Here is an 18,843-nt window from a genome sequence, read left to right on the forward strand (position 1 = left end):
CTTGTTCGCGATATCTGTGCTGGGAAAACTGCCATCCTACTTATCGCGGATCACGACCCGACAGCTTAGCGGGCCGTTAAGAACTTCATTTTCGAAGCGTAAATCACGCCTAGCTTCCCGAATGAGATTTATAGGTTATTCAATAAGAAACTAGATATGTTAAAGATTATATACCTTCTTCGTGGTCTCTTTGTTCATAGAATTCTGCTATTTGCTTTAAAAAAACGATGGAACGTTGAGTATGGACTTCACCTAATGCGAGATTCTATCGTAGTATTCTATTATGCTAAAGGTGTCCTATTGGAGCATGCGGAGTAGGGTCATTCAGATGTTTCGATTTTATTCACTTGTTTGTCTTTTTATTACTATGAATTAAATATGGGCCAGCTGAGCCAAAGTTTGCGGCTCGTGCTTTAATCAGATGACCTAGCGAGTGAATATAATCGATGGATATATAGCTCTGAATCCTTGTCTAGGTCTCTCAAAGAGTAGAATTTGATCAATATTGATGATGAAGCTTAACTAACAGAGATTTGGGGTTATGTTCGATATAATATGGTTATAATCGACTACTTTCTTAATAGCTTTGTTTTTTTGCTATATGCAAAACAGTTTCTCACAAAACTTCAAGCTTCCGGCTGGGATATATTACTGTTCACAGATTGTAAAGAAGACCATAGAAATAATGGGAAGCCTTTAACGACTGGATTCAGCAGTACTAACGATAATAAGAGTATGTTACCTCTAACTATCACTCAGCAGGATCTTCCGGCACTCTCTCACACTAATACTGAGGTTTTAACTTATTTGCTTTAGAAATGTAATCGTAGCTATTTCCAAGCAGTTGATCGCCGTGGCTACAGGTGGTTAGAAGAAGACCTCCTGAATAATCTGAAAGAGAAAAGAATTTGTATTTTGATTAATACTGGGGCCCAGATCCTAGAACTCGACAACCTTTAGCTTGTAATAGCATGGATGGCTATTGACTATAAAGCTCCCGCTGCTATTTATTTTGATGAGTTTAACAAGCCTTTTGTGCTTTATCGTAACGTTAAAAGAGTTCTGTTACTTACGACCTCATACGCCAAAGATTCCGCCGACTGCCTTATTTACCTTAATGAATCACATACTTGTGGGACGGACTTAAAGATACTACCCTACGCGCAAGAGGCACTGACACTTGGCTTTGGGCAAACGAAAGATTATACTGTTTAAGGTAAGATATCTCCTTTCAAATTTACTGAGAAGCATTCTAACAAAACTACTATCTTAATAGCAGCTATGAGGCTTCGACAACTCGGTATAACCTAATCTCTTGTATTTTTTGCCCCCCCAGAAGTCTACCAGAGTATAGTTGATATACGGCCGAAAAATCTCAATTGGCCAATTAATTCTAGAGATGTTGTGACCTGGTTGCTACACCAGACTTGTGCTGGAATAGAACAGTTGCAAACACTCTACTTTTCTCAGGGAATAGACTTCTGCTGCAGAACTCAAGCCGTTTCTGATAACTCAGATTTCCTTGACAATCCTCACCAGCGTAGATTCTATTTTAATACATTGCAACAACAAGAACAGCAAACACTTAAACAAATGTATGAGCCAAAGCACGACAATAAGGCTAATGCTGTGATCGATAGCCCTTCTCCTGAAATTGGGAAGTTTGTACGCGAGTTGAAATCCGAAAACGAGGATTCCAGGATACTGAAGCGGCTGTATATAGTTCGGCACTTCAGGAAGTTGAACAGGAACGAGAAGTAGCGTTCGAGATTGAATCTATCCGCGCAGTTCAAAAGCCAGTTCACTACACACCTTACAAATTTAGAGGATTATATAAAGACCTCGTTACCTTCGTCAACACTGGACGTGTACTCGTTAGTACTGAAGGATATGAGCCGGTATTTCTTGCTCTTCGACGATCTTGTTCGCTGGGAGCGAAATACTCTATTGATTTTAACGCTGCCTCTGGGCTATTATACTCATCAGTCGAGTTTTCCAAGACAGTACACTTAAATCGTAGAACTAAGTTCAACGATAACTTTCAGGTAAGTAGAAATTGTTCAAAATGTATCAGGACCTTTACTAATATGGTTTCTTCTAGCGGCCGGTCAACTGGATTCTCATCAGCAGAACGACAAACATTGCGATTATCGTCACACCAGAGGAAGCTGAGAACTTGATCCCGCATCTCAATACCAAATCCCGGCGATCTCCAGTCCACTTGATAATCTATGCGGCTCCAACAACACGGAAAATGATTAAGTTTGATACCTTGAGATTTTTGTCGATCCTACCGCTCCCAGAAGAGTGGAAGCCGCCATCTAAACTGTCTGTGGAATTGGGAATTGTCGCTGGCAGGCTTTACTTTCCATTTGAACATTTTTCGGATCTCAAGGATTACTTTGGCCTAACAAATGAGGACGCGGGGGAAAATATGACGGCTGACGCTTCTGGCGTTTCGGGCAATCCGATTTTTGCTGAGAAGCCACTGTCATTCCTACAAGAGTGGCTGACTTTGAAGCGTAAAGGGCAGGATTTCCTGCATACTCCGATAGGATATATCTGCCAAGGAAAGAACCTGTTAGACAGTCATCCATTTTTTACGGATGGAAGTCCCGACGAAGTTGCTGTTGTTGAGAGAAAGCTTAAGGGCCTCGATTTAGATCCACAGAATGTTGACAAAATGTCTGAGACGGCGGTGAAAGAGATTTAAAGAAATATGGCCGCAACAGAGAAGTAACTTCAACCTTCCTTTAGATTTTCTTGAAACGCGGTTAATATATATATGTCCATCAGCTACTGGTTATATGAAGGGCTACGAACGGAATTCTAGTGTATTATTTTTGCTAAACCCTATAAGAGTCAAATAAGCCTCCACAAAATTTACAAGAAATTAAACAGGATTACTCACTGCGATCAAGTATTATCAATTTAATAGTCTCGGGTTTAATTAACATGGTTTTGTTCACCCATCCACCCACAGGTAGGCAAGCAGGACTACATATAGGCAGGCGGTAGGCGGGCAGGGCAGGGAGTAATGCAAGAAGCAAGCCCGTAGGCAGGCAGTATCCAGGCAGTATTCAGACCTATAAGTAAGCAGGCTCGGGGGCCGGAGCCTGGCCCACCTAGCCGCCTCCATGAATTCAAGATCTAACTCAACGGTTCATATATGGTAATTCAAGTATTCGCTACCAGTTCGATCAATACGAAATCCACCAAGCAAACGTGAACTTAGATTGGTATTAAATTCCTAACTTACTCCCAACCGTATCAGCAAGATAACAATCCAGTAGAAAATTTATTTAGCCTCAGTAATTCCAACTAGCCTACTGATCTTGCCCAGTGACAAACATATACACCGTGATTAAGATAAAAATAATACGCTTAGCTAGATCCTGCCGTTGCCGTAGCTTTACTCATAAAAGTCAACAAGGTCAGTACCCTCCCTTCCCGCCCTCAAGTTGTATAAATGATTTCATGCGCATGCTTTTGTTTTCCTCAGCATATACGAATGTGTTGTGCAATAACACATTCTGGTTTTGCGGACAGGTGGATACCCTAGGCCGACTCGGCCAGGTAGGACTCGGCGGGGCACGACCCTGACTTTGAAGGAGATCTATGTCCTAGAGGTTATGGATGCCGGGTAGGGAATTCTCCAGCTCATAGTGACTAGTTCATAAACTTACTTCCGAGCTGATTTGCAGGGCTCGCGGAATGGCCGTTTTGCAAATTGGATGGATTGTAGTTTAGCTTTTCTACACTAAAATTTTTGTCTCAAACGTTAAACTAGACTTCGCGAATCCGGGGTGGTATCTTTGTGATTGGTAAGGAGGATGTTCATCGAGAGCTGTAGAAAATCTATAACCCCCATCAATAATGGACCCTCATCAAAGGAACAAATAGGTTCGAACAATCAGTAATATCGCAAACAAAAGTTTTTTTTTGCTTTCCTGATAATATTGAGGTAATGTTATTACTAATTTTGTGATCCTAACTAGACCAAGAGCGCTCGCAAGTCGTGAGCACATCCCTGAAGTCGCTGGTTTGGCAGCATTTGCACATTTGTGGAGCACATTTGTGGAAAATGTTTTATGTTTTTGTTGTCAAACATATTCCGTATTCGGAGAACATATTTGTTCTCCCGATTCGGTTCAAAAATAAAATGCGAAAGACAAAAGAGGCACCGAGTCCAAAAAGTCTAAAAAAGTCCAAAAAAAAACTCTCAGACGGGGAATCGAACCCCGGTCGTCCGCGAGCGCATACTAAGAGGAAGGTTCTCATTAATATATACTGACAGGCGGAAATCTTGACCACTGGACCATCTGAGAATGGTATTGGTTCAGTCCACTGAACCAGACAGCCCTTGCAACTGTTGTGAAGGTATAACTATTATGTCGTTATGAATCTTTTTGTCGCAACACCCAACACATAACTCTGAGTCTAAGAGCAATAATTATTGAAAGAACCTAGTCTCGTAATATACGACGTTTCGGTAGCAATGTGCCACAAACGCCGAAACTAGACGGTAGTCCAGTACTTTGGACACAGGTCCACCGAATTAAATGGGGGCGCGCTTACTGTTGGACCGTAAGTGCCACATCTGCTTATCCTCAACACCTCTATGCCAAATCATCCTAAGACTATTCCCGTCATTCTTATCCGCTATATACTCCTTCGTCGTGTTGGCTATGTAGGCATAGTGCCCCCCAGATATTACACCGTACCCAATGGTATAAAAGTCTATTTCAGAGGTCGTGTATTCTAGGCGCCCTTGATATATGTCCCAGGTTCGAAGTAGACTATAGAGGCGTTTGGATGCAATTGGATATGGCTCTTACCAAGCTCACCCTTTTCCTCCGTTCAATAAACCCCAGCCTTGAAATATAGTATGGATTTGGATCCAATTGCCGACTTGGTGATCATTCCGAGTTTGAGAGCTTGAACTTTATCACTTTCCCTCGAGGGGATTAATGAAAGATCGACCGAAATGAATGGGCTAGCGAAGATAAGTAGCGCATCGCGTGGCTCTTCGCTAACAACGAGCCCACCAGACGTAATATATGAGTTGTTGTTACTGCGATAGGAGTAAAGATCGCTCTGAAATTCGATGGAGAATCTTCGGCCGTTTCTCTCTTTATCATATGAGACACGAATGATGATGGTGCTCCTATCCGGGCTCGAGAGTACATATTTAAGATATGAGGGGCGGGTTGCAACGTCAAATGTCGGGCCCAGGTCTAAACCGTCGATTGAGTGAATCTTGACATCGACATCCGCGCCATATTCAAATTGAGCCCATGCCATATTGGTACGGGCACCCAGTTCTATACTAATGCCATCATCGTCGCTATATTGCTAGCTATGATCTGCAGGATCCACCATCCTTCCATTTCCATTTCTCAGTATAGATTCGTAAATAAACCACTCACAAAATTGGCTTTCATCTGTAAAGTTAACAGACACAAGGTACTTCTGCGAACGGCGGACTTCACCGGGCGCCACTGGGCTGTGGTCATTTATCTGGTGTTTGTAATGCCACCAGGTATCGAGCAAGTGCTTGGTTGGGTCGGTAGACATTATAGTAAGTACTAGTGCTAGGTCTATAAGACTGTTAAGACGACAGTAGATTCGTGTGTGGGATTCTGATAAATTGATTGAAATGAGTTGGAGTGTTTCGTCGACCGAAATTGAAATTCGGTTATGGGTACTCGACCCAGTATTTATCTCCAAGGCAGTCCTTCAAATCCCCTTAAGGCCTTGCATATTAAAGTTTTACAGTTCCTTTCAGTTTCCATCCACCACATTTGCATTCTCGAACCTTGTACGACTGCCAAAGTTCCAGATGCGGGTCAGCGCTGTCGAACCGCGGATGTCCCTGCTTTTACTTTGGTTGAGTCTAACATCGCCAGCGAATTAGAGGCTACGAGTCTTCCAATCGCGATAGACGTCGTATTCCAGCTGTTCCTGTGCGCGTGCCGAGCAAGTAGTGATTTTTCAGCTATTATTAGGCTTAACGAGTTGCTGAATGTAGAACATTTATGGCAGTTGCCCCAGTGTTAACCATTCCTGAGTGCGGGGACGAATCGGGCCTTTCACCACATTTGTACAAGTGGAAGCTGAAAAGGCTAGCTCGCTAGCTCGGACAGGGCCCTTCGCATACGAAGCTATGTAGTGGTCAATTACTAAGCCCCTTGTAGTCGCATTCGGATTTTCTCTAACCACTGTTATTCTGGCCAAGCTTCCCTCCAAGCCAAAGAAGGCGGGTTAGATGAGATTCCCCTCTCAAGCTCGCCTCCTCGTATAGAAAGCTTGCTAGTATACTTCGGTTCTTCAATCTGGTTTTAATAGCCTCTACCTTACAAACCAGACTACGGACAATTATTTCTGATATAGAACGTTGGTAATCCCGACATTGGAACTCACTTGGAATATTGGGTTGTCACCATAATGTTTCGCAATATCGAATAAGCTGAAGCTTGCTACCCTCTGTTGGGTAATGGAATAACGAATCCAAACCTATCAAGAGACCTAGCTTCGTATACGGATCGGTTTTATATTACCGTGTGATATTTGATAAGCTTCGAGTCGGCTCGTGGCGGTTTTCATTTCGAGATTTCGAGATAGGATGTACAGGTAAAAACAATTCAAAAAGCAGAAAACTTTTTTTTTACATTTAAATTTCTTTCTTTTTTTTTTTTTTTTTTTCTTTTTTTTTCCTATTTGTTCTTGGGGCCTATACAAAGGCGCTTTCCTTCGAGGACCGTCCGAATCCCACTCAGCTCAAGAGCAGCTATTTGTGGTTAATTGCTGCATCGAGCATTGAGACACACGGAAGATTTCAGCGAGATGAATCTTTGTCCATGCGGACGAAAGTGAAGAGCATGTTATCCGGCAAGTTTGAAGAACCCTTCGAGAGTTGCTTCATGACAATGCGCTAGAAATGTATTAGCGGACTTGTTTATAGCTGATACATAAAATAAACTTTAACTATACCTTTGGTCGGGTTGGGTCGTCGTTCTCTTCAACACACCATGCAACAGACCGGTCTTCCTTCTCAATTCTAAATTTATAAACCGACAGTTTAGCGAACTGACCAACATAGGGAGTTTTGGAAGTGATAAAACTTACGTCGCAATATCCCTGCCATGCTGGGGGCGGAACGTAACGACCCAGTCCTCAATTTCACGTTCGTTCAGGAGAAAGGCACAGAGCTGATCCTTGTGGATGCCCACTGGAGCGCCGAATGCCTTCATGCGGCATCCCTTGTCTTTCTTTTCAATTACCCATTTCGGGAATTCGAATCCCATGTTTGAGGGAAGAGAATAGACCGGCTTTGGCGACAACGATAGATCTTCGACAGGGTATCGCCCAATTGGGGGATGGTTCAACCCTTCGCCGCGGTGGTCGAAAATGACGTAGATGCCGTTTTCCATGGAAGAGTTCATTTTGTTTGATTGCAAACGGAGAAAACTCGAATATATATAAGATGATGTGGTAGTGAAAAGTAAACTGATATTGGTAAGCAGGTTCATGTGGTTGATGTTGCTCCAAGAACAGCGCCAGAAGGCCCTATTTATATTGCAATTTAAGGGCCTCCTCTATGCTGCTTGATCGTTACACGTCAATTACGGAGCATACCGAGTCGTCTCTATCGTTCTTACTTTAACAACTCGATTGAAATCTCGAAGGTCATGTGCACACGCTCAGATCTATAATCCCAACAAGTGCAATTATCGATATGTATCTAGAAAGGATTATTCATCAGCTGCATTGCATTAGTATGTTTCGCAAAACATTGCTAGCATGCCGTCAACGTTTATAATTTAGCTCTTATTATTTTATTTTAATTGTATGTTTTCTCCTTTCTGCCCAGTATTGTTGCCGAATATCTTCTCGTAACTAGACCTGTGCTTAGATTTCATGGCGTTGATGTGTTGCGCTGAGCCTTTACATGTGTTATTTTCTACAATGGTTATAAAGTTAACTACAATTGAAGATGCAGTACCTAGCGCAACCACGGAACTTCCCTTAGAGAAATCATGATCATGTATGTACGTAATGACATAACTAGATCGAGAGCTCGAAACGTAAAACCTCCGCATATCTGAAGTGACGGGTAAAACCGAAAGGATCTTCCTCCCAGCGAAGCCAGAGCAATTTGCCGGGTTTGACATTTCTGCATAGCGCGAACAGGCCGCATCATTAACGCTAGCCTAACGCGGTCTCGCGAGCGGACCCAACGACGGCCCAACGTGTCTCTCGGGTGGCCCAACGGCGGTCCGACGTGAGCCAAGCTTGTTTTAACCTATTGCCGACCGGGTTAGCTCTCAAAATGTTGCAGAGTTGACCCAGGTTCACATCACACGCTGTGATGCGAGAACCCACTAAGCTAGCTGACAATCGGCTCGATTCGGGTATTGCAGGAAAGCACTTCTCATCAAATTTATCGGAATATTGCGTGCGCTTGCTATAGAATCAATGTCTAAATGTTTCCACTGCCTGAGCCTTTTCGTTGCCTATCACTCACGATGCGCTGTCCATCCCCCCTATCTGTCGTCATGGTCATTCCAGCCTTAATATGGATGTGTTATAATTTTGCGATTGTAATGAGGGAGAACCAAGCCGCTCACGACAGCTAGTTACAGGCTATCTCCATGTACATGTACGGTCAGGTTCCGTCGCCGAGCTTATGAACCAATAGGCAATACGCCAAATATACAGCAACATAGTGGTAGCTGGGTTATATTTCGTTTATAGACGAACTATCTATATTTGTCTTTATAAAATATTATTTTCCTTTAGGAGGACTATTAGCGGTTTTTGGAACTTGTTTATTATGTGAAGAATTCTAGTTTTGTACTTAGCTTTTCTCCTACAAAAATTTTTTTTTTTCAATCAATTATATATAATTACTGTTTTGAATATTTTCTACAATTGTTTTACCTTATGGTTAATATATTTACTTAAGCCAGCCTTAAATATTTTTAATTTCTTTCCGTATTTCCTCAGTAAGGAAATTAAAGATATGTGGACCTTCTCCTTCATCTTGAAGAGCCAGGTCAAGACTTCCTGGTTGGCAAGGCCGTGGAGAGGACCAGCGGCCAGCAGCGAAGGACAGCATTGGAGAGCTCAAGGCGCTACCAACCAGGTGGGTAGTGTCTCCAAAGCGCCTGTGCCTAGGCAACATTAGCATTGAAATAAAGGATAGCTGGGTTACGACGTACCCTTTTCCTCAACATGAGCCTTTTCATACTTGGGCTGCAGGAGATCTGTCAGACAGTCAGGAAGAAGAAACAACCGGCGGACGGGCTTAGCATATTACAATTAGTAGAGTGAGATATTAATAACATGTGGATCAGGCTTTATACTGGTTCTCTACTAGTGGCTTATAAAACTCCATAGCCACAACCTGAGCATTTTCAAAGTGCAGTATCAAAGATTCTTCAAATAACTTCATTAGTATTGTCCCCTCTTTTGGACTAATTTCAAAATATCTTCAATACAGTCTATAATTAGGGTTTTTTCCATTGTTCTATACAGATTACCTACTGTGCCAAAACAATTCAAATTCTTTTAAGCTGCGGAAAACTTGGGAGTTTCAAATCTGCAAGTGTCCTTCAATCTTTGTTATAAAAGTTTCTCAGAAAATGTCAACCTCAACCCGTATTTGGTCTTCCAATATTGCTCCTGCGACATCGGGTTGATATTGACGTATGTGATTTCTAAAAGCGGCCCTCTTGCCCTCTTGTCTTCCGGAATTCCCCACTGAGAGGTAATGTGAATTTCAAGCAGAAAACCCATTTAAAATGCAACGGCCCCAACACTACTAATTGGCACAATAGGCAAATTCAATCTCAAACTAATTATAATCTTGTTAGTTATCTCCTGTCCTAAAGGGTGTTCATTGGTCCAGTATACTTAACGCCGATACAAAGCTGTAGGAGTCTATTTCAGCGTTCAATGCGCATCACGATGATTGCGATATTGATGTTCAAAATTTACTAGTAATTTAGATTGGAATGGTAACATTTTGTTGAATTACCAATCCTGGCTCTTAACACCTGATAAAAATAAGCTAGTATACTATATCTTCCCATACAAATCTCTCAAATGATACAGTATCTAAGAATATGATTGGTTCAGTCCTCTAAGCCAGGCAGCCCTTGCAACTGTTGAACGGCTTAGTTTGGTTGGAATATATAAAGGGAATATAATAACAGCAAGTACTGCAGTTTATGTGCTGTGAGGTTCTGTTGCCAAGATATTGGTATTTACGTCACGCGAGCTCGAGTCTGCTTCATAGAACTTAGGTAGATGGATTCCAGAGTCGTATGCTCTTTGTTAAGAATATATCATTGGTATTGCTCCATCATATTCTGCACGTCTGTTCTATCCTTGCCTGTTTCATATTGTAAATTTGCTTTGTTGTGAGGTTGGAGATTATAGGTTTTGGTTACGGGGTTGGCTTAGCTGGATTTTTAAGCGGTTTTTCGCTGATTTTCAGGCCAGATATGTAAGAGAAACTCTTCCTTAGAGTAATTTAGTAGGCTGATTTGTAGTAAGACTGGTAGACGGCTTATATGCGGATAGAACGTTTCTAGGTTGCTGATAAGCTGGGTGACATTGATACTACGACGATGAACACACCTTGGTGCCACAAAACGTTTAAGACCATTCACCTAAATCCTGCGCACGGACGTCATTAAAACACAAGATTTTATTATTTTAAGGCCTGGAGCTACAAGACTACAGTGTACTGAAGCTTATATTTTAATTACAATTGAAATAACTAAATTTGGTGGACTGGTTGGTATTGCAATATTGTAGTGGTAGTTGCAGGCTGGTGGGCAGGCTGTTGCAATATATAGTACCATACAACACAATAATGGCAGGTTCAAAGGCAAGTTCACAGGTAGATTTACACTGTAGTCTTGTAGTTCCGGGCCTCAAAATAATAAAATATTGTGTTTTAATGGCGTTCGGGCGCAGAATTTAGGTGAAAAGTCTTAAACTTTTTGTGGCCCGAAGGTGTGTTCATATCGTTCGTCGTAAATGAAAATCAAAGTTTTGATAGAACGGCAAATATTAATAAGGGCTGACCGTGGGCAGCTGATGCCCAACTTTCCCCGTTCCATATAGCACTCAAGAAGCCTTCACATCCATAGTTGTAGTTTTACCGGTTGCTTTCTCGTGAAAAGACAAGATAACTAGTACCTTCCGTTGATCTCCCTGGGTGAAATGTCTAGGCAAGAATTAACCCTGCTGATATTACGGGGCACCCTCCTTATCAGACTTTGTAATTGAGCTACAAAAGCTGCTAATTACCGCGATGGTTAAAATGGCTCGCCTCTCTTGCTAATTATTCTTTCAGAGAACAAAGAATCACCTGACCTACATAACGCTTAAATGAAAGACTTAGTTTTAGCTGATATGCAGGTCGGGTTAAATTTCCATAATATCCTAGCGATAGGGTTTTAGCTAGTTTTGCTGAGACCTAATAATGCTACGGAGATAAACCAAGATAAGGCATTTTTACATAACTAGATATTGCCGATTTGTGTAACATAATTTATGGCACAAGATCTGTCTAGCCCGCTGGATCTGCGAGAAACATGGGTCGTGAGGTATATATGGCCTCCATGAACTTGATAATTACGGAAGAATTGGCTTATTTGCACACATCAAGCCCTGAATTTAGTGTTCATTCAATCATCTCCATTCCGTTATCTACATTTTTACAAGAGGTTTCCGATTGAGACTCGTTAAGGATCTTTGAAAATCCGATAAGAAAAACCATCATTCGCCCTCCCAAAATATTGGATTGTTTTGATTTTGTTTAACTTTATATATTGTTATTCAACTGTGAGCCACAATCACCACAGTATCGATATGATGAATCGAGCCAGTGAAGCTAATTGGAGTTATAAGAAGCTTCAGCAATGCAGTTGTTTAAGTATGTAGATATTGTTCAAACTCTTAGATCAAACACTAAAACATACGAAAAGCTACCTACTCTTGACAGTTTTGATGTCCTCGAGCGTCATAGGCCAGGAAAGACCAGTCCAGCTCCCTGACAATGGTAATATACTTGTTCAAGAGAACGATATAAGGATTCAAGCAGAGACACCCCAGAACGATATCAAGATCTACATTAATTATGGAGACGCGAAAGAATACTGTGAGAAAGTCGCAAAATGTTATTGTACAAGTGCTAGAGCAGTGGAATGCAACGGTACTGCCCCCGCTAATGATTATATCAATCATTATTGTAGTTGTTAATAATGATAAATATACGTATTTGGGGGGGAAGTTAGACCACACTAGTAGTGTGATGGAAATAGGTGGCCGCAGTGTTCCGTTGCATTTTTGTTCTTAACGCATCTTAGCATTCTTGTTCTATAAATCATGTTATGTTCTTTCCACAAATCTTTCCTTTGTCAAACAACTTTTCCTTTGTTATTCTAAGATGGCGTCTTTGTCCTGTTATATATATATATATTATTATTCTCAGTCTCTCAGGTCATTCTATGTCTACACATCCTATTCTCTGCATACTTCCTGCGTATAGCTGATGGGGCAGCTAGATTGCTGCTTGGCTCCCAGAGCCTACATGTTCACCTCCTCACAGTAGGACGCTATGAATATTACCGAATAAATCAATGTCCTATGAATCCAAAGCCTTCGATTTTCGGAAAATTAAGCTTTTGTTATTGTGTCAGTGGTGTTGGTCTGGATGGCTCGTAACAAATGGGCTGACCCATCGGGACAGCGTGACCGCATAATAACACCCAATGAACAGATAGCTTATTGAAATAACAATGAAATGTTCCTACTATAATTAATTATATCGGTACCAGCCAGATACTTATTTCTTGTACTAGGTTTAAGATTAAAGTTGGGAACAAGAAAGTGATAAGTAATAATACTATCCCGTCTCTTACCTCAGGGTTAATGCGGGGTAATTTCTTCAAAATTGACAATACAGATATCAAGGAAATGGAGAACTACGGTTCAATTACCGCGCGGATGGTCTTACTACACGGCAGCAAGTGCATATTTATTATTACTAATAGTTTTACTTAAAGAAAGGAAGCAAAGGAAACTAAATCGAGGCCCTAAGGCCGCAGTATATAGATCATCAACCACGGTCTACACTAGCGGCATCTCTTCACTCAATTCACACCTGAGTTTTTCATAATACTCAGACTGCGGATTTCATTTAATTTTCATGTAAGTATTTAAAATAATATCGATTTGTTTCGTTTTTCCTCGGACTAGATTATAATTCAAGCTGTTGAACCATTAGGTTCGTTTGTAGGAGACTATTCTGACCTCATGCTTAACAAGCTAGTTATTTGAAAATAAGAAGACGACTTGCTAAAGAAAAGTATCGGATACCATGGCCGACAAAATCAAATTAACAAGCGGCTCGATTGTAAAACGGTCTCCAAGACAACCAGGTCAAATGTCGCTCCTCGGAGTCAATTACACACAAGCCCCTGGAGAATCAAAGGCGGTCAGCGAATACCCCTCGAATCCGTTAGCGAATATACGTTTGGGAGGATTGTAACGGGTGGAAACGTGGTACTTGTGGTATTGGAACCATTAACTCTTAATGATGCTAAGATGCAAATTGAGCGACGAACCAACCAAGCTCCTTCTATCAGCAGCTATTGGATAAATGGTGAATAGAAGGGAGTATCCTATTCAAAGACACTGAATAAACTGCTGGAGCTCAGAGCTTGTAAGTATATTTAAAGCTTACCTTAGCTTCAGCTCTAAATATACTTTGTGATGCACAATGTGATTCAGTTCCAATAAGGGAGCTTAAACATCATTTTCAATATCGGAGCAATATACCAGTCCCATCTCCATCATAAGCGAAATGTACCTTTAACCAAAAATTCAAGAAGCCATCCAACCGCTAACTACACCCTAACTTAAGCAAATCTGTCATAATTCAATTTTTAGGAGCTGGGGCAGCCTCAGGGTTACTGGCTAACAAAGCTTCAACCTCCGCGCCCCTGGTATGCCTCTCTTCCAAGGATAGTTCCTTATCCGGCGATATAGACCAACCTAAACCTAGCTCCGGATACTGGAGCGGGATATCGCCATCGCGAGGTAAAGCGTCTAAGTAGATGGGCCACGGCGTGCCCATCCAGGCATTTCGAGACTCATGGTCTTCACGCTGACTTGCAGTCAAGGGGTGGACGAGGATGCTAAATCTCAGTGATAGAAGCAGTACTAAAGTATCAGCCATGTTCACGTGAATGACTCATGCGGATACTAACGAACAGGAGACTTTTGTATAGGCAGGGAAGACGCATTTCATCACACATAAATGTTGCAAACATAGTGTAGACCGACTGGAGCTCACCTAAGATTGCCGCGGTTTGAGGCCAAGTAGAAAAAAACATCAGAAAAGGAAGAGTCGGGGACCCAGACTATGGAAGCATCTTATTTTAATTGACTCAATTCGCGCCGCAGCGCTTGCAATGGATTGGGGGCCTTTACTTTCATATGATCCAGCTGGATGTGGCCCTATGGGATATTTGTTGACCCTGCGTAAAGGAACGGCAACGAATGCCCCTGTAAGTCGATTCAAGGCTCAGCATATGCTGGTGTTTGCTAAGTGTGAGGGTGTTCTGGGTTCTCTGGACTTACCATCACGGCGCAGCCTCAAGACGGCATCCCGAAGAGCAAGCGCTGCGGCAGTCTCGGTCTCCGATTGAAGCAAGAAATAGATATGGAAATGCCACTCCCGGGTTCGACCTTCGACCACTGTCTTCAAGTCGTCTTGCGGGATCGGAGCTGTGGGGCGGGTAACCATGGCGACGAAAGAACTCTAGAAAAACTCCGCAAGTATCTTATTCCTCTATTCTGTACACTTCGGAGAAAGAAGGGACGGATAGATTAGACGTAGGGTTATAAGTTAACGTAACTGAATGCTAAATGTACCGGGATGCTCAATACATTTCCGATCGTGTGCAAAATCAGCTTTGGGTTGAGGCTAGTAACGGCAAGCCATTTGTACCCCTCAATTGTCTCGTGTTGTCTAGCCGCAGCACTTTGTGTTGTTGCGCCCCAACAGGCTTCATAACGTCATGTGATGTCGTTACGTGATCCTACTTCTACTATTTAAACAAGCCACCCCTCATCAACATCAAGAACAAGACAAATATCGACCTCCCAATTCACCTCGCTCACTTTGACAACAAGCTCCCTTCCACGAACATGTGTAGCCCCCTCAACGAACTTACTGAAATTTCTACAAACACAACAATTTCAACACTTATGTGCCTCCAGATTTCATTCGCAACCCACATGTTGCACCCACCCTTTGGCACTAAAGAAAGCGTTAAGTATCTAGACTGGGGTAGGGTACAGACCGAACGATACAAGAGGGCTTCAGTGTTGTTTTATCACGGCTATCTTTTTCTAATTTTCTATCCTTGGATGGCATCGTTTTATCTTGCTACTATTATACATGTGAAACCAATACATTGTGCGAGGCAACACCATTCGCCTTTGCAACTGAAGCCACAACACTGGTTCAATAAAAAAGGCCAATATACTGACACTAATACATTAGTTACTAACATCAATCGCTAAGTTACTTGTCCAGAAGGTCTAGTATCTTAGCCACTAAACCATCGGGGAATGTAATTGGTTCAGCCCACTGAACTAGACAGCCTTCGCATCTTTCGGAAGATGTTATTGTAGGATACTATTTTTGCGGAAAATCTTGAAGAAAGTTTCAGCCGGTTTTCTGGGACTGAGAATCTACAAAGTTAATGATGTTACCCAAAAATAAAATCTCTAACTACGCGAGACTTGTAGGCATGACCTCGCATTGCATAGACCAGTCTAACGTCCATTTATGTCTCATCATTTACATAACGGAGATAAATAGTATATATGCGGCTCTCTATTTGCTGGAGTATATAAAACCGGAATGTACACTTTGGGCGCGAGGGGCTTAAAAGCAGATAACATAAGATTTGATGTTCAATGCAATCAACTTTCAAATATTCGGTTTCCGTAAACAATATTGTTAAGTGACAATCGTGGTCCATCAAAGCTACATGTATGATAACCCATTGTTTCCACACTTTAAACCTCGCAAACTCTCAACCAGCTTCATGATCTCAAGTTTACACAACCGAGATCATCCAAAACGACATTCATTCCTGAATATCAACGACTGGCACAAAATTCGAAAAGCGCATTTGGAAGGTATTGGACAGGTAGGCTCTCTTCGACTGTTAAGAACTCAACGACGATCTGAACGGATACAAATATATTAGCATATATATTACTTCAGACTTTAAGCTTGTAAGGGAGTACTTGCAATAAAGTTATCGGGCTCGATGCCAACTTGCGTCTTTTGAGACCAACCCGCAGACCGATCTTTTGTCTCAACACTGGGACATGAAAATTTTGAGTCAGGGCTGTAACTGCGCTGTATGTTTCATTCGCCACATATCTGTAGCCTAATGAGTGGCTGGAATGCCCCGGACGCATAAGACAAACTTACGTATATAGATTCTCGCCCTGATGAGGTTGTGCTTGAATAACCCATGTCTCAGCAATTACTTCATCTCTCAGGATCGCGAAAAGTTTGCCGTCGATGGCAGCGGCATGGCCTCCTTTGTTACGGAGAACATAGCCCTCCTCGCATTTCTCAACTAGCCATTGTGGAGGTTCGTTGCCGTCTCCGAGAGTATAAACAGGTTTTGGGTTCAAGCTACGGTCCTCAACTGGATGCCGACCAACTAGGTTATCATGAAGTTTACACCTGATAGTGTAAACACCTCCCTCAAGAGACATTCTAGAAAATTGAATAGATCGATTCTTGTTTTTATTCTTTGGTGTCTGTTGTTTCTCCCAATATCGCACAAAAAAGATATGAGGTGGACAGATAGGAATAAGTGGTGTGTGAGGGATTTAGTTGATATTTCCTTTGAACATTGTTCTCCTTATATACATCGAAGTGGAGGAAATGTGCAATATGTCACGGATAGACAGGGCGCCCGAGCGAAATCATGTCCTTCACTGAATCCTAGATGTCAGACTCACTATACGCCCAGGCTTTAGAGCTAGGACCCAAGTAAATGAGCCATCTCACTCTCGATACCAGCCGTCAGCTTATGGGCCTGCGATGTCACCCCAATCCATGGAAAATGGTGATTTCAGCTTTAAATTGTGTCTTGTTTATATCGCGATTTCGCGCAACGCAACACCAGACTAGACATCCGTTGTCCGAACTCAGCTAGGGCTGAATGCATGTCTGTTGGAAGTCATGCTTTTAGCACATCACGTGTTTACCTGATTATGTAATTAGTCTACTCTTGGCAGCTATCTGGCCTATTTCACCGTCTACAGGCTTCGGTGGATTCTAGGGGAGATTCAAAACCTAATAGGAGAACACAGTTTTTCAACAGGTTATGAGCCCGGTCCAGCAATAAAACAAACAAAATATATCTCATTATAAATCAACTTCTTTACTTAAAAATCGAAATCATATCTCGATTAAAAAGAATAAAAATTACTTAAAAATGTCTACTCAAAACATTCAAACAAACGAAACCTCCGAGACCGTATTTCGCCATTCTAAATGGGGAGAATGTGTGCGCCTTACGGTCACTAATTTCCTTCAGTGGGAACCTCAAGCAGTCCGTATTCTAAAAACGGCACTGCTATATAAACATGTTGTCGGTGAGGATCCAGAGCCAACGAAGATGGTTTACGTTATTCTACCGGCGATGTCAGAATCAACTTCAACAACGGCATCTCAAGCAGGACCGTCAACCAGACGCGGTCAAGAACCAAACGAAGACGAACTGTTTACGATAGACAACGAAGGCGTTGTTCGACGAGGTCAAGTAGTGAAAATTGACACAAATCGACGCATCCAAATTGAACAAATAAACCCAGCTTATAAAGAATGGGAAAAGAGAGCGAGTGAAGCTTACGGTTTATTGGTGCAAATATTAAGCACGATAACTCAACACACTCTCGCTGAGTGTCAAAACGCAATAGAACTTTGGAGAAAAATCAATACAATCTTCGGTCCAGGTGCTAATTTAGGAATAGCTAGTCGACTTCATTTTAAATTTATGGAGATGAAGATAAGAGAAAACGAGAACGTACAACAATGGATAGCAAGACTGAGACCGATTCAGCAACAACTTGAAAATACGGAGTACTCGATAAATGATAAAATATTCAGAGATAAACTCTTAACAGGATTAACTGAACGATGGAGGACTTCGGTGGATACAATTTGGTCGCAACTAGCGTCCGATCAAAATCAAGCTGTCACAACGCAACACATTATCGATTAATTACTTCAAATAGATAGTCGTACACCTTATCCCGACACAAATTTGTCAAATACTTTGGCGAATCTTTCTACGACAGGTCATTGTCCATCGAGAGGATTTCGCGGCAGAGGACGTAATCGTGGACGTGGACGTGGACGTGGCCGAGGAGAATTTTCGAATAATAGAGAAAGATTTCAATAACAACAATCAGACAATCAGGGACATAACTCAAATGATCAAGACTTTATCGAAGAAGATGATCGTTGCAGATACTGTTTAAAAAGAGGACATTTTATTAGAAACTGCTATCTCAGACAAAGGTCAAATCAGTTAAGAAACAGACTACGATCGCAAAGAAGTCGCGGTCGAGGAAGAGATCGAAATCAATCCTCGAATATGGCAACCAAAGAACAGCAACAAGCTAATTTAACCATTCAAGAATCAACGAATTCGAATGAGAATCTCGATGGTACTCAAATTGATGCAGAAACATTTTTCGGTTTTACTGCCGTCACAC

General features: G+C 41.8%; 3 protein-coding genes and 1 further gene across 3 annotated transcripts; 1 reads left to right on the top strand and 3 right to left on the bottom strand.

Annotated features, from left to right (window-relative positions):
• Positions 1–1,593: 1,593 nt before the first annotated feature.
• DFL_005787 (uncharacterized protein) lies at positions 1,594–2,713 on the top strand (the record flags this gene model as incomplete). Its single annotated transcript, XM_067635098.1, has 3 exons — positions 1,594–1,661; positions 1,724–2,045; positions 2,102–2,713. 3 exons carry the CDS (start codon positions 1,594–1,596, stop codon positions 2,711–2,713), a joined length of 1,002 nt encoding a protein of 333 aa, XP_067489564.1.
• A 2,147-nt stretch (positions 2,714–4,860) lies between these two features.
• Positions 4,861–5,577, bottom strand: DFL_005788.
• Positions 5,578–6,838: 1,261 nt separating this feature from the next.
• DFL_005789 (uncharacterized protein) lies at positions 6,839–7,445 on the bottom strand (the record flags this gene model as incomplete). The annotated part of the gene is made up of 3 exons (XM_067635099.1): positions 6,839–6,934; positions 6,994–7,060; positions 7,129–7,445. The coding sequence occupies 3 exons, from the start codon at positions 7,443–7,445 to the stop codon at positions 6,839–6,841; spliced, it is 480 nt and encodes a 159-aa protein (XP_067489565.1).
• A 6,515-nt stretch (positions 7,446–13,960) lies between these two features.
• On the bottom strand, positions 13,961–14,830 carry DFL_005790 (uncharacterized protein; the record flags this gene model as incomplete). The annotated part of the gene is made up of 4 exons (XM_067635101.1): positions 13,961–14,219; positions 14,378–14,444; positions 14,515–14,589; positions 14,665–14,830. 4 exons carry the CDS (start codon positions 14,828–14,830, stop codon positions 13,961–13,963), a joined length of 567 nt encoding a protein of 188 aa, XP_067489566.1.
• Between the last annotated feature and the right edge of the window lie 4,013 nt (positions 14,831–18,843).

The sequence above is a fragment of the Arthrobotrys flagrans genome, assembly GCF_004000055.1.
Source record: "Arthrobotrys flagrans strain CBS H-5679 chromosome Unknown unitig_9, whole genome shotgun sequence".
Taxonomy (NCBI): domain Eukaryota; kingdom Fungi; phylum Ascomycota; class Orbiliomycetes; order Orbiliales; family Orbiliaceae; genus Arthrobotrys; species Arthrobotrys flagrans.